Source organism: Choloepus didactylus, chromosome 3, assembly GCF_015220235.1.
Source record: "Choloepus didactylus isolate mChoDid1 chromosome 3, mChoDid1.pri, whole genome shotgun sequence".
Classification (NCBI taxonomy): Eukaryota; Metazoa; Chordata; class Mammalia; order Pilosa; family Megalonychidae; genus Choloepus; species Choloepus didactylus.
Genome location: NC_051309.1, coordinates 198,563,732 through 198,580,271, shown reverse-complemented (window position 1 = coordinate 198,580,271; position 16,540 = coordinate 198,563,732). Strand labels below are relative to the sequence as shown.

The 16,540-nt window shown below is 39.6% G+C and overlaps 1 protein-coding gene and 1 pseudogene across 2 annotated transcripts in view; one reads left to right on the top strand and one right to left on the bottom strand.

Annotated features, from left to right (window-relative positions):
• WWC2 (WW and C2 domain containing 2) overlaps window positions 1–15,960 on the bottom strand; it is a 255,600-nt gene extending 239,640 nt beyond the window's left edge. The window contains exon 1 of one of the 2 annotated variants that reach the window (XM_037831062.1): window positions 15,511–15,960. In XM_037831062.1, the coding sequence (XP_037686990.1) occupies window positions 15,511–15,641 (131 nt within the window). In that variant the 5' untranslated portion in view covers window positions 15,642–15,960. The remainder of the gene's footprint in view (window positions 1–15,510) is intronic. The other variant, XM_037831063.1, reaches the window with a different exon arrangement.
• Window positions 8,781–9,394, top strand: LOC119529106 (annotated as a pseudogene).
• Window positions 15,961–16,540: the final 580 nt, after the last annotated feature.

Sequence of the window (16,540 nt, the reverse complement as noted above, 5' to 3'; positions counted from 1 at the left end):
CCTCAAAATGTGCGCTTTTGGAAACTGGGCAATTACAGATAGAAGTAGACAAATTAAAATGAGGTCATACTGGAGTAGGCTGGACCTTTAATCCAATGTGACTGGGATCTTTATAAGAGGAAACTTGTACACAGAGGGAGGGGAGCAGGTATGTGACAATCAAGGCAGAGAGCACCATGGATTGCCGGCAAGCTACTGCCAGACACCAGGGGAGAGGCACGGACAGATTCTTCCCTACAGACTTCAGAGGACACCTGGCCCTGAGGACACCTTGATTTCTTGCTGCTAGCCTCCACAACTGGGATACTATAAATGGCTAATTGTTCTAAGCCACCTGGTTGGTGGTACTTTGTTAAAGTAGCCCTGGGAAATTGAGATGGAAACATATGCATGCTAGTGTCAGTGAAGCGTTGTTAATAGAAAAATAAAAACTGGGAGGATCTTAAACATCCATCAATGAGGGTATGGTTAAAAACTGTTCCATACCTTCATAAAATGGAATATTAAGAGGCAAAGCTATCTGCGATGGTATGGAACAATCAGAAACACATATATAACACATATGCATGTATAAGCTTGCATATGCAGTGAGGATCTCTGGGAGAATATATAGGAAACTGGTGAGAGACGTCTTCCTTTGGGAAGAGGAATAAGGTCCCAGGAGGGGTGGAAAGGATATTTACTATGCATTGAGTCTCTTTTTGTTCATTTACCTATTCAAAATAATAAAGAATTTTTTAAATTCTTTAAAGAAAAAAAGTGCTGATTGTCTTTGCTAAAATAACTGGGAATCTTCCACCCCTCAGTAGGATATGGAAAGGGGATTTCATTGTGCCCATTAAAACTGAGGACCATGTTTAATGGGAGAGCTCAGAGCCCAGGAAAGACAGTAGAGATGAGACAGACAGAATTTCTTGAATAAATGAATAAACAAGCAAATGAAATTAGAAGGCTAACACTAAAGAATGTGAGCATATCTACCTCCATATATTGTACTAAGAATTAAATGAGATAATACATGGGGAGTGCCTGGAAGAGTTCCTGGCTCATAATATATAGTCCATAAATTTAATTATGCAATCAAGGTCATACTCACACAAGTGTATGTCAACCCCTAGTTACCTGTCAGATAATATATGCAGCACCAACTCTCAATGAATTTATAATTTAGCAGGAGAGACAGACAATATGTATATATACTTACACATACATGGTCATTCATAAAAGTGAAACACTCCATTTTCAGACATTTCTGTATTGGATAAGTACTAGTGACCTTTTGATTTCTGAAAAGTGACAAACTAGCTTAGCACAGTAGACAAATTCAAAGCCTTGGATCAAATTCTGGCTCCCTACTCTCTAGTTAAGCCTTGGCTTTCTTGTCTATTGGGACATCACTTTTCCTGCAAAACGGTTCTGATATTAATTAAAATGAGTTAACGTATTTGGCACACCTACCATACTTCTAGCACATAAAAGGCCCTCAATAAATGAGATATTATGATTATCGATTCTGAGAGCTCAATGATGGCTCATAAAAATACTAAAATAGTCAAATAAAATTTAAATTAGATGAGAAAAATTAGACAAAGAGAAAGTTAAGGGGAAAAAAAGGAGGAACACTAGTTTATACATACACACACACACTTTTCTGTAGACAGTTATTAGGTTAAATGATTTATCCAGAAGTCTCAACGTAATCAACAGTTTTCCCACCAAGTAATGTGTTTCTTGTTTTTATATCATTAGATAAAGGATGGGCAAACATTTTCTACATGGGGTCAGATATTCTCTGCAGATGAGCATGGCTGTGTTCAATAAAACTTTATTTATGGTCACTGAAATATGAATTCTATACAAATTTTATGTGTCAAGAACTATTACTCCTTTTGATTTTTTCAACTATTTAAAAATGTAGAACCCATCATTTGTTATGACAGCTCACAGGCCATAAAAAAAACAGGCGTGGGCAGGATCTGGCCTTAAGGCCATAGTTTTCCAACATCTGCCTTAGAACATAGTTCTCATTCAATTAAAAGAAAAAGCTATTTTATGTTTGGATGATGGCCACTACATAAAGTATTCTAAGTCTTTAGACTAATTTTGCAACTAAATCAGATAAATGAATAGTGCTTACATTATTTTACCTTGCAAAACTAAAAGATGTGGGTACTAGAAAAATGTTCTCTCCACTGACAATAACGTATCATAATAAGGATTAATCATAAATAAGCATCATAAAAAACTACACTCATCAACAAAGTCATTCTTTTCCTCACAATGTTAGTTTTGCAAATATGTTTTAACTTGTTCACCTCCATCTTTTACAAAAGGAATTAAGGAGAATTTTCCAAAGAAAACTGCAGACAGGTAAAATTAAACAAAATTAAATGAACAGAAATACAGGGCTATTATTTTAACAAAACAAATATTCGTTATGTTCCACTCTTTATTTCTAAATGTTCCACTCGTTATTTCTAAATAGAGTATATGAACTTTTTCTTTTTAAAATTTTTTTATTAAAATTATTAGTTGTTTTTAAAACAGCAAATTATGCACATTTTAATAATTTCAAATGACCCAAAAAGTGATTACATAATCCAAGTCTCTTTCCCCTAACCTGCAATCCCACTCCCAGAGGTAACCACTAATAAAGGTTCCTTGTTTGAAAACAGATCTACTTCACAGATGTCAGAAATATTCTACTTGTAAACAAATATATAGGAGTGTGTGTGTGCATGGTTACGTGTGTTTTAATCCAAATGAAATCATAACCTTTCTTTAATAATATAGCTTGAAGACTTTTGTATCTGCACCCACATTTACCTTTCTTTTTCATCAGTTCATAGTATTTCATTCTATGTGCTATGATTTATTTAACATGAATAAGACTGTTTTTCAATAATATATGCACCTTTTCAGGCAGCTGACCTTGAAAATTCTAAAATAACCAGTTTTCCAGCAAAATTCAGCCTCATTTTCCTCTTCAAGACCAGAGAAGGAAAGCTACCTTTTCTGACTTCTCAAACTCCAAATTATTAATTAACTTAGAAGGAGTCAATCATAAAGTAGCAAAAATATCCTTTCTACAATTCAGAGGTAACTTTTTATCTTCACTGCCAGGACATCACTTCTGAGAAACGTGATAAAACCATATGTTTATATTACTTCCATTTCCATCGTGACTTTCTTTAAAACCAATCAACAAACAAATTTACGTTCTTTGGATCAATTACCTAAGAACCACATGATTATCACTGGGGATGAATAACAGAAAAAAATCAGAAATTAAAGATGGATCTTGTGGATGTGTAGAAAAGTAGGGGAAGGAAACAAACAGACAAAGGTACCCAGTGTTCTTTTTTACTTCAATTGCTCTTTTTCACTCTAATTATTATTCTTGTTATTTTTGTGTGTGTGCTAATGAAGGTGTCAGGGATTGATTTAGGTGATGAATGTACAACTATGTAATGGTACTGTAAACAATCGAAAGTACAATTTGTTTTGTATGACTGCGTGGTATGTGAATATATCTCAATAAAATGATGATTAAAAAAAAAAAAGACAATTGTTATAGAAAAAAGATTGAAATTATGTAATGGTGAGATTCTGTCAATTAGTACCCATTAAAAAGTGCAAACAACCTAAAAAAAAAAAAAAAAAAAAAAAGATGGATCTTGGAACAAGAATTGAGAATAGTGAAAAGAAAATGATCTTAGTATAACAAAAGACATGGTCTTCCACTGAAAACTCTGCTTAATGGGTTAAATGAATATTTGTCTCAAATACTGCAGGCCCCTTTTAAGTTTCTACTCTTTATCCCAGAAAATCTTTTAGAATTAACTTTCTAAAGCCATATCTGCTTTTAAAAGTGAAGTCTTCAACAAGAATACGTAAAAATCCTATTTGAATTTTCAAAATTAAAAATAAGACTTTTCTACTTTTAAAATCTTCAGTCTCCCAACATACATTGGCAACACGCGTGGCTACTCAGGGATGAAAATATGGGAAGAAGACTTGAAACCCCCTCCCAAAGGTGAAGAGCTCGGCAGGTTCCTCTGAAATCTCAAAGCAAGTTACTGGGTTTTTCTGCAAGCTGTAAGAGTCCAGTGCTGCAGGGTTCCTTCTCAAGAGGGAGCCAGGATGCAGGCGAGAATGCAGGAAGAGGACACAAAGAGCCTCTCTTCACTGAACCCTGTATTCTCAGAGGGAGAATGAATTGCATTATCACTGTAAATCCCTGAACCCAGCCGTTCCCAGACCCCAGCCCTTTAACTGGGAAGCTGGCTTCAGTAGCCCAGCCAAATTCCTAGGGCCCTTCTGGAGAGTAAATTCATGGAAATCTACCCAGCAGTGCTCAATGGCAGGACAGCGCGATGCTCTCCATTTTCATTCAGATGGGCCAACCTGTGTCCTTTGCTCTTACCATTAATTTAGGTAAACACGGCTATTTTAAACAACACGAAGGAGTATAATCAAACATCAGGCAAGAGAACCAAACAACAAATCTAATCAACCACCAGGAGTCAGTAAAATTTAGAGTGGAGTAGGGCTGAAAGCATTGAAACAAATACAATCAGGACAAAAGAAGTCTTTAAGAATGAGATAAAGTGCTGCCTGGGGAGAAAGAGAGACAAGGCTTAAAAAAAAAAAAAAAAAAAAAAAAAAAAAAAGTTGGGAAATTTCAGATAAGTTGCCTTTCTATGCAAAACACTACACAGCTTCTTTTTTGGCCACAATAGTAAACTTAGTCAGGCAACTAGCTAAAAGGACTCAACGCTTGGCTACTCAGCTGCAGCCCATAAAGTCTTTCCTCATTTGAATAGTATCTTAGGAATGTTTTGTCAATGTGTCAGATGATTATTCACTTCCACTGCATTCTTCCCTTCACCATTAATTATGGTAATATTAACAATTTTTATTTTATAGGTAGAACATCACAACACCAAATGACTTTTTTTAACCTGTTAAAATTCATATATTTATTTGCCCACATTTCCTTGAAAAAACAATACTAACTCTAACACCTGTTGCTCATAGCAACATAGGAACAAAAGATTTTTCCTATGCATAATCTAGGCACTTAATAAAAATTCACAAACCTGGATCTCAAACCAACTCAAAAATAAAAATTTAAGAATATTAGATTCCCATACAGAACGAGATACAAAATACACTGTTTAGCAAGAAAAAAAAGAAAAAGGTGCAGCAACGTGTGACAGGGATAAGGAATGTACAAGTCAAAAAAATTCCTCTTTAACCACCATTTTAAGTACTGCTTATTTTCTTCCAAGGAAGTGTCATGGCATAAGTAAATCAAACAAAAATACGCCACTCTCCCTCTGAGTTTCTATCACTTCCCATTTACAAAGGCTCTTTAGCCTAAATCCAAATGTAAGGAGTTTACAGCAACTATAGCATAGCAATTTACAGAAAGAGATTATTTTCCCCCCCAGACTTAGGGTGCAACTATGAGAACCAAGGTAAAAAATAATCCTACTCAAGGTCTATAATTTACACATTGTGGTGAAACCAAGGCATTCTCAGAAAACAGATCATCCATCAGGGCCAAAAATCAATGAAAAAGAGAACACTCTAGAAAAGAATCTGGAAGAGGTGGGACACACCTTAATTACTTTGAAAATTCTCCATCCCTAATATCAGCTCACCTGTCCTCAAAGGGTGGAAGAGGTAGGAAGAGGTGCAGATGGCAGAGGGGCATTTGGAGAGGGATGATTCACAAAAGCCTGAATTGGAAGAAGATTGCAGTACAAGTTCAAAGGGTTTTCAGAACAAAGGGCAGGCATAAAGAGGACTATGCCTAGATCAATAAGCAGACAGACAAATCTCATAACCCAGCGACACCAGGTACAATATGGATTCCACAGTCGTTCATCGTCACAATTTCAAAGGAAAAGACCATTTTAACTCATCTCTATTAAAAACCATAACACTAAGAAAAACTGAAAGGTAGATTAAAATTTTGAAACTGTATGCTTTTGGAGTAAAAGTTGTCTACCACATTTTAAACTTTACTGAATGAATATCAGGGACACTCATTAAAATGACTGTCTCATAAAATGGAGAAATGTCAGTAAAGTACAGAACATATTTCACAATCGCTTACTAAGCTGAATATTAATCAGGAGTTTATATTGCAAATGTAGTTCAACATTTATTACTGTTGTTAGCATTCACATTCAGAGCTGGTGGTCAATACAACCCAAACCACACCAAAAGAAAAAAAACACGGCATATGCAGAAGCAGTAACTTTTTTTTTTTTTCACCCTTCACCAAAGGAAAGCCTCTCTGCCTTCCAAATCCTGGCATACTCATTTTTACAAAAATACCAGGAACCCTTAGTTAAAAGTCAGTCACTAATTTAGTAATCAAAATAATGTCCACATTACTCTAAAATTAAAATTCCTACCCCTATCCCCAGCTAGAACAAAGTACTTTAAAATGTATGTTTCTGTTCACATTCTCTGCTAGGGCCATTATAACTCCTCATATGTTACAGGAAGGAAAGAATAGCCCCCAAAGCTTAACTTTGATAGTTTATTACTGCCTCATTTCCCAGCTGGTTCCATTTTCAAATGCTGCTTACTATTATTCTCTTAGAACCATGATTTCTTTCCTAAGATCAGGGCTATCAGTATAGGAAAAATAATTCACAGCACAGAAAAATTAGCTCTTTACAGCATTCTTTGGAACACCATTGACTGTGAGTAGCACCAACTTTGCACAGTAAGGATAATACGTGAATTATTTTCTATATGACCATCATCACCAACTTTCTGATTTTATAAATACTACCCACATGCCACAGGAAAATCAGTATTTCCAACTATCAGAACACATCATTATAGTAGACTTCCAATGGTAAAGTGCAAACAAACAGCTATGGTACCTCTAAAAGTTCGTTTTTACCTATTTTTCTCATGTACAATTCTTTTCAAGAATTATTTACTCTTTGTATGTTACTAACAGTGCCTGATATCTGGCACTTTTCTGAGTGGCTAAAACTTAATCGAGCAGTCTCTGTCTCACAAAAACAATCTCTCCTTCCAGCCCTGCCATGGCTGTCAGGTTCCTAAAGATGCTCCTTGGTTTCCTGTCAGAAAATGAGGTGCCCAGTGTCTGCAGGCAGCTACACTTAATGCAGGATCCATGAACTCACTCCCATCTCCAGAGAAGAATGGATTTGGAAAACTAAGTATTGCATTTCATTGGAAGAAAAGTAATAAGAGAAGCAAGGCAACTCCTCAAATTCAGCATCCATGTCTGATTCATCTCTAACCACCCCACATAGCGCCTAGAGTTCAAAGTAATTGTGAGATAAGTGAATGAACAATGATCACTGAAAAACGTGCCATTTATCATATAAATATTTTCTTAAATATTTATATACTTAAATATTTATATACTTTCTTAAAATATTTATATACTTTAAAGATTTTATCAACTTTACATCAGAGATTGTCAAATTTTTTCTGTAAAGGGCCAGATAGTAAATATTTTAGGTTTTGTAGGTGACATATAGTTTCTGTCACATATTCTTCTTAGTGTCTGTTCACAACCCTTTAAAAATGAAAAACCCATTTTTAGCTTACACCTGCAGGACAGGATTTGGCCCTCAGCCCATAGCTTGCCCACCTCTGCTTTACACATATACCAAAATGCCATAATTATATAGTACAGTCATACTTTGATTCAAGAAAAGTACTTCCAACTGGTTTTTGGTTTTGTTTTGTAATTTCTTTAAGTAAAGTGCTATTTTCATCACATCGCAAGGGTACACCATGACATCACTGTTGCTGATATTCACCTTGATCCTCTGGCTGAGGCACCGTGTGTCAGAATTTGTCAGGTTTCCTCCAAAACTCTTTAAAAAATCAATTAATATTCATTGATTTAATTCTTATGTTAACTAGCTAAAAAGAATAGCTTTTAAAAGTCAAATAATTTTGAATAAGCCAGCTGTGTATAAATGCACACACATATAATTCATTATCTACATGATTACATCTATGCCTCACGTTTTTAAATGAAGAGAAAATTTCATATGTACTTCACCAGTATATTCTACTTTTCATTCCTCTCAACTGTTCTCCCCCTGCCTAATATGAATGTTCAGGAAGGAAGTACCTATAAGGCTGAATTAAAGGAAAAGAGAGAAAATGTAATGGACAATGCTCAAGTTTTCTTTCACTTTTAAAATAGTGATTATGGAAATTAGATTGGAAGCAACTTGAGCTGGAACGGAATCTTATCCACCTTTATATCCCCCAGAGCCTAAGGTACACAATAAAACTGCTGATTAATTTATATCTACAACTATAGTGTTAAAATAATCCAAAACAGCTAGGCATCAAGGGAGAGAGCAATCTGCGACTAAAAAGAACTTTCAATTCCTCTTACCTAATGTTTTCTTGGTCAAGTAATAACATACAAAAAAGTGAGGAGGGAAACAATGGTTAAAAGGCTAGAATAAAGGGAGAAGGCTTGGGTCAAATTAAGGCTGTCAGAACACTCTGAAGAGACATGCATATCAAACCCATGAGATACTATCTCACACCCAGTAGGATGGCTACAATTTTTTTTTTTTTTTTTTTTTTAAAGAAAGAAAAGGAAAATAACAAGTGTTAATGAGGATGTAGAGAAATTGGAACCCTCATCCACAATGCTGGTGGGAATGTAAAATGGTGCAACTGCTAAGGAAAATAGTCTGGCAGTACCTGCAAAAGTTAAACATGGTTCTTGTGCATCCTGGTCCAAGATGGCAGATGAGGCCACCCAGCATGTTGTTTCAGAGATCCTAGTGCACACTGAACCCCAAGATCCAGCGTGGTGGGTACAGCAAGTTATGGAAGAATATCAATCTCTTATGTGGTATGGTGGAGAACAACAAGAATGCAGATCATTGGTTCCAACTGGAGTCCAACAAGGAAGAGATTCTATGGTTTGGAAAATGCTAATATATCCATGACCTCCTCAAATATGAGTTTGACATCCAGTTTCACATTCCTATCACATATCCCACTGCTGCTCCAGAAATTACAGTCCCAAACTGGATGAAAAACAGCAGAGATGTACGGAGAAGGCAAAATATGCCAGATCGATCACTTCAAGCCTTTGTGGGCCAGCAATGTGCCCAAGTTTGGACTAGCTCATCTCACAGCTCTGTGGCTGGGTCCATGGCCGACAGTGGAAATCCAGAATCTGATTCAGAAGGGCGCGATGCAGCATAAAGAGAAATGCAACCAAGAAAGGGTCAAGCCACTAAGGCAGGACAGAGGGACCTTTGATAGGCTAGGTTTCTGTTTTGGTGTGCTTCACTACTCTTACTCATATGACTTCTCCCCACCCTTCTCCACCTCTAGTTGTTACTAAGTAGCTATGTAACAGGCATTGCGGGGGTGGGGGTGGGGGCAAACATTGCTACTAAGTTTCTAAGTTAGGCTACACAGAGGGCAGAAAGACCAGGTTCTAGGAAAACCAAGAGGCAATTTATAGCCCCTCTCCATGTGAAGCCATGTAAGTTAGGGGAAACAGGTAAAAATGAAAGTGACTACATAGCCTTTTTGGTCTGTGAAGGCAACCCATCAATAAAAGCTGCTTCATTTGGTAAAAGAAAAAAAAAAAAGTTAAACAGAATTACCATATGACCCAGCAATCCCACTCCTAGTTATATATCATAGAGAACTGAAAACATGTTCACACAAAAACTTGTACACTAATGTTCACAGCAGCATTATTCATATTAGCCAAAAAGTGGAAACAACCCAAATGCCCATCAGCTATTGACCAGATAAACAAATGGTGGTACATTCATACAACTGAATATTATTCGCCCATAAAAAAATTGATACATGTTACAACATGTATAAACCTTGAAAATATCATGTTAAGTGAAAGAAGCCTAACACAAAAGGCCACATATTATATAATTCCATTAATATAAAAGATCCAGAATAGCCAAATCACAGAGACAGAAAGGAGATTAGTGGTTGCCAAGGACTGGTATAAGGAGTGATACTTATTGATAAGGGGTTTCTTTTGGTGGTGATGAAAATATTCTGGAAATAGACAGTGGTCATGGTTGCACAACTTTGTGAATACACTTTAAAATGGCTAAAAGATGAATTTTATGTTACGTGAATTTTAATAAAATAAAATTTTAAATTGGAAAAAAAAAACATTGAAGACATTTAAAACATTCTGAACCCTATATATTTGGTAAATTATTTTTAACCCACAACTTATGTACACATTTTGTCTGGGAAAATGCCTTTCCTGTCCTATATACTTCTGTGGCAATTTTTCTAGTAATAGGTGCTTCAGAAATGAATGAAGGAAGTAATCCAAAATTCTAGCAAGTGGTCAGTTCAATCAATTTCTCCCAAGTCCCTACAACAGGGGCACATACAGACTCAGGCCCTATCTCAAAGAATTCACAGTGTAGAAGGACTATCACTGTTTCCCAACATTTTAATAACTCCCACATCAGCAAAATGAAGCCAGCCACACCCCTCTATAATGGTAGCATAATTCTCCTACAGACATTTACTTGGAAAAAACTAAGCAAGTGCCATTTAACAAGGCAACATGTCTAGGTGCTGCAGGCAGGCAGACTGTTGGGCAGCCTCCATACTTTTAATAGTGGATCAGGGCTTCCTCCCACTAAATTGAAATACTGGCTTGCTTGAAGGCCACATGTCACAATGGCTTATTATGTAGCTGTTATCAGCTAGCTGACAACTTAGTGATCTGAGCTCAAAAAAATAACTTATAAATAACCGTCTTTCTTGAAACTGCAATTACTATCCTTAGTCTTCCAACAAAATTAAACTGCAAACTATGGACTATTAAAAGTCATTAAAGAAATCTTAGTCATTTAAATATATTAAGCAACAACTACTCCTTCCAGCAAGCATTATAGCAAACTGTTGAAAACAAGAAATATTTCTTTGGGAATTTTTGGAAGACAGCTTAATTTAGTTTAAATTAGTGCTTGCTAGAGTGGTTTTTAAAAAATCTTTTTTTAACAACCTCTCCACACTTCAAATACCATAATCACTAAAATAGTTCACACTAACCATTTGACACACATACTCTGAACCTGCTGGAGAAGAATGATTTCCAGCCATCTAGGACAATGGCAATTGTGATTAAGACTATCAGAGTTTAATTTTGTTTTCTTTGCACCTATAAGTGATGCACATATTTATACTATTACTCAAAATGCAGCAGCTTAATTCTCTCATTTTTAATCTAACTGGAAAATCAATTATCTCTGGTTGTTGGCGGTTGTGGGTATAATTGTTTGAAAGCTCAACAATAAGAGAACGGAAATACAAGAGTAGCTCAATTAATATTCTTTCATGAATGTAACATACTTCCCTCATTAATTAACTTAACCAACATTCATTTAACATTTACCACATACAAAGGATACAGAAAGCAGTAATAAGTTAAAACTCTTGAGATTACACTCTAACGGTGGGTTAGGTAAAAAAATAGACAACAGACTTCCTCAGATTCTAATGTGCCACAACTGTGCCTGGATAGCTACAAGTTAACTGGCTCATCAGTGAAACCCAGCTGACATCCCCTTCCTCCTCATCATCTAGGATTTCTTTTCCTTAATTAGAAAGCAGAGGATTGTCAACATCTGACCCTAGCCATAAGCCAAAGGTTAGGGTCTCTCAGAAGGTTTCGGTGTAAAGTCACTTTGTGTGATGGTAAATCTTTTCAGTTCACCTAGACAAAGTTATTACATTGCTGGGCAACATTCAATCCAAGGACAGAAAATGAGCAAAATTCTCCTCACCGTCTCTGAGGCCTGCCCATCTCAGCTCCCTACTGCTCCAAAGTCAATGAATCGGTCTCACCTTTGTCACCATGTTGAATATTGTTTGTTTTTTTATAAGGCACTAGACCATTTGGCCATGCTCTATAGCCCACCATAAACACCAACTGGTGTGTTCAAGGGGTGTCCATGTGAGCAAAATAAGAGGTGAATGAGGGGGTTGGCACAAAATACACTCTTGGGGGAGTGATGGGCCCAAAGGGGGGCCAGGAATCATGGACAGGGGGATTTCTCCAGGATTATTAAAAGGGCAGGGGGGAGGGAAAAGCGCAGACCCTTATAGTAAAATTGTAATCTATTCAGGGAAAAGACAGAAGCCCTTAACTATGCCAGAAATAGAACTTCTAATGTGCCCATGAGTACACTGAATTTTCAACTTCCATATGGGTCTGTGCTGCAGTTCAACGAAGTCAATTGCCACCCCACATCCACACCCCTGCAAAAGCATTCATGAACCAGAGCCTATGTATGGCTAATTCAGGGATCAGAGGATAGTAAAAAGTTGACAGGAACCTTAGAAGGTCAATAAAAACTGGTCAATCAGCTGGCAAGACCTAGTTGGGCACAGACATTCTTCCCCTCCAGGTATCCCATCCAACCCCTGAGCATACCCAGGAGGTCAAGGTAGTCTAGACCAGTGGTTAAGGGCATGCACAGGCTCCAAAGTTAGACTGCCTGGTTCAAATCCTGCCTCCAGACCACAGCAATGGCAACCTCTCTTAGACTTGATTTCCTCATTTGCAACTGGAAGATAATAATAGAACCTACCTCAGAGGACTAATGGGAGAACAAAAGGAGATCACAGTGAAAGGACTTAGCACAGTGGCTGGCACACAAGCATTCAGTAAATACCTGCTATTATATCTAGTATTTTCAGGGGTAATCTGAACTAATCCCCATTTCCAAAACTGGAATGACTACACTGTGACTACTACCATTTGTCTGGTCCCTAATTATGGGCCCAAACATCCCTATGAGGTAGGTGGTATCCTTATTTTAGAGTGAAAAATGGAGGTTTAGAGGGATTCAGAAACTCACCTAAGCTTAAAGAGGGTGGAATGTTGGTGCAATTAAAGTTTTGATCTCACCCCACCAAAGTTTCCATTATGTTATCTATCTCCAAACGTTTAAAAATATTTTTAAATGTTTCAGTATTCTGAAATCATTAGTTGTTGAATGAAATTACACTTCTGTAAAATCCCCCAGCCCCTCTCTAAATCAGCATAATAAACTATACAATCCGAAAAACATGACACATCCTGATAGACTACCAAAATCAACAGAAAATCCTTTTTCTTTCCAGAATAACATAAGAAACATGACTAAATCATCATGATGATTTTAATTAAATGGCTTTAAAAAGTTCAAAAGTTATGCAGAGCCACAGTATATCAAGTCAGTTTTCTTCCAGGATTTGTAATTTGATCCTGCAGAATTCACACACTCCAATTGGTCTGTGTAACATCTCTTTTTCTGTATGTTTGGTAACACTGTAACAAAATTGACAAGAGTTAATGGTTACTCCTAATATCATCTCTCATTTAGCAAGACTTATAGTCACTTAATTGTCCTAAAAGAAAACATAATAAAATTTAAACTAAAAATGTCATGGTGACTGATCTCACGGACTATCTTTTTAAAATTCTAATACTCAGACCCAGATATATTTATAACTAGTCAAATTTATGTCTTCAAAAACCTAAAGACCCAAGAACTTCCAGGAAAATTGGAATGGGTCATTTTAGTCAAAACTGTTTGGCCCTCATCAAATAAACTGGGTATCCGGTTTCCAGAAAACAGAGTTCATAATAATTGCTAATCCATTAACAGTTTAAAATAAAAGACATGCTTAACTTGCCTAAGGAGTAGTGATATTGGTAAAACAAGTTTCATTCACTTTCTATTTGCTTTACCCAGGCATTATATATTCTTGTAATCCTTTTTGGTAAGCACAAGTGAAATGATAAAATGAGACATGTAAACTGAAGCAGAGGAGAACATAAAATGCCCAAATATTTCAAGAGAAACTTCAAGTATCCGAAAGCAGTAAGAATTACCACACAGCTGTAAAAGTCAAATATTTATACAGGTGCCTTAAAAGCCACTGTTCAGTGCACACCATCAGCACTGACATTTACTATCTGTTAAGTAGTTTCAAAGTGCAATGGCATAAGTCAAATAACTGGCTTGGAGCGTGAAGTTTATGACAACAACTAATATGTCTGCAGAGACTGCGAAGGTGTGATGTTTGTCGTAACTTTCATCAAGCCAGCAACAGGCAGCCAGGCTGTGGCAAGAGGGAACCCTTGGCACAGGTGCCTTTTCTCATTTCAGGAGGGAAATCTAAACCGAAGCCTTCATGGATAATTTAACAAGGATTGTTCCATAAATTTATAATGTCAGATATGACTTTCTTATAATTGCTTTTAATAGCTTTCAAAAACAATATAAATGAGAATATAAAGTATAAAATTATTTCAGCTTCAAATTGAGAAAAGGAGGGATGTTTAATAGAACTTAAAAAGATTATAAACCCCTAAGGCCATATTCCATAAAGAGCTTGAAATAAGTTTCAGAAATGATACAAGTCCAAATGTTGGAGTTATACCTAATGACAGATTATTTAAATTTTAAATTAGAAATAACTCCTTAATGAATTAATTATAAGAATTAGTTTAAAAGAAAGATAGGATAGAGGAACAACATTTGGGAACAGTAAGCTAAGAAAACTTTAGCTCCTGAACTTCTTAAATGATTTTGTTTTACCTCTCTTCTTTATCTTCAGAAGGGAATAAAAAGTGTACAATGAGAACCGAAAGAAACCACGCCAAGACTCAATTCAGGGGTCCTTAACGCTCAAGATTCAGTTCCAGTGTTCACCTCACCACTTCTTCAAAACAGCATCTGCCTTTTCAAGATCCGGGTGTCCAACTTTTCAGGTGAAGACTAACACTAAGCAGTAAAGCCCCAAAGAAAGCGTTTCTAAAATCTAAGGGGCAGAGCCAGTTACACTCACTACCAGGGCCCAGTAAGGAAGGGTGCCTGGAAACCCTCTCTCCATGCCGGGAGGAACCAGCGACCCCTCCCAGCCTGGACTCAAAAGGATGGAGGAATTGCCTTCAAAGCTTTGGAGCCAAAGACGGCCAGAAAGATGCCACAGGTGGCCTGGACGGCTGGTTCCCACTCCGCACTTAGGTTTCCTCCAAAGGCCCCAACCCTTTCCCCGCTTCCCAGAGGCAGAAAGTGCCCTCCAGCCTCAACCTGCCCCACGTTAGGAGGAGGTGAGCTCGGAACAGACTCAGGTGGCCCCTTTGCGCCAGTTAACTGGATAAGGAGCGCCGACCCAGGGGTGCCAATTCCACCCTTCCCGCGGGGCCGGGAGTGTCTGAAGGTCCCCCGGGGCACTGGGGAGGGGGTGGGCAAAGTGGCCCCTCCAGAGCGCCTCGCCCGCTGACAGGGCCCGGGGTCGGGCAGCCGGTCCCGCGCCTCCTTCCGGGGACACCACCCGGCACCCCGGGGCAGACGACGCCCCCCGCCCCCCGGGCGCCGCCGCTCCCGCCGGGTCTCCCGGACAACAGCCGCCGCCGCGCTTCCGTGGCGGGTCCGCGCCCACCCGCCGCCCGGCCCGGCCGCCCACCTGTCCCGGGGGTCGATCCAGCTGGTCCTCCTGGTGTTGTGGTCGATGTAGAAGACCTTGCCGTCGTAGTCCCTGGCCTCCTCCCAGCCCCGGGGTAGCGGCAGCTGCCCGCTCCCGGCCCTCCTAGGCATGGTCGGCGGCCTCGCCGGCGAGCGGCGCCTCCATAAGGACCGGGCGCGGGACAGGGGCCGCGGGCTCGGGGCGCGGCGGGGCCACGCGAGGGGGGCGGCTCAGGAAACCCTGCTCTCGGCCCCGCTCGGGATCAGTCCACCATGTCTGCGTCGGAGCAGGCGAACGAACCCTCCTCCTCGCCGCCGCCGCCGCTGCTGCCCCCGCCTCTTCCTCCTCCTCCTCCGCCCCGTCCCCCTGCGGCCGCCGAGGGTCGCGGCGCCCAGGCTGCCAGGGCCGTGGCCGTCCGGGATCCGATCCGGGAAGCTCCGCTGAAGCGCCGGCGGCGGCGACGGGCCTCCTTATTTGCATGCTATTAGCATGCGCCCCGCCCCGGGCCCGCCCCCGCCGCTCCTCCCCTCCCTCTGCTCATCTGCATGCACATTCCTCGCCGCCACATTCCTGGGATTAACCCTGCAGTTCCCGGGGCCCGCTGCACGGGCGGGGCGCCGGGCCCGAGCGACAGGCGGGGGAGGGGAGCCGAAGGACCAGGTGGGAGGGAAGAAGGAAATGGAATGCGCTGCTCACTCCCTCCCTTGACCCGAAAACTCTCCCTACAGCCTAACGGCTTGGGTTTTTAAAGTTTAGGGACGGGAAAGATTGCAAAAGAAAAGTCTCAGCAACCTCCTCAACCTCTTTCTGTCTTCTAGGGAAACCACAAGACTTTCATGAGGAAAGGGGTGGGGGAAGCACTCCTCGGAAGAAAAAGTCCCAGTAAACACCGAGGCCACAGAAGCTCCCGCACGCCGCGCCTTGCGCCCCCGGGAAGCCCGAGTGGTGGCTCCCGAAGGTGGGAAAGTGTGAGAAGCACAGAAAGCCCTGGAAGAGTGTCCGCAGCGAGTCTAGGGACCGCGGCGCTCCC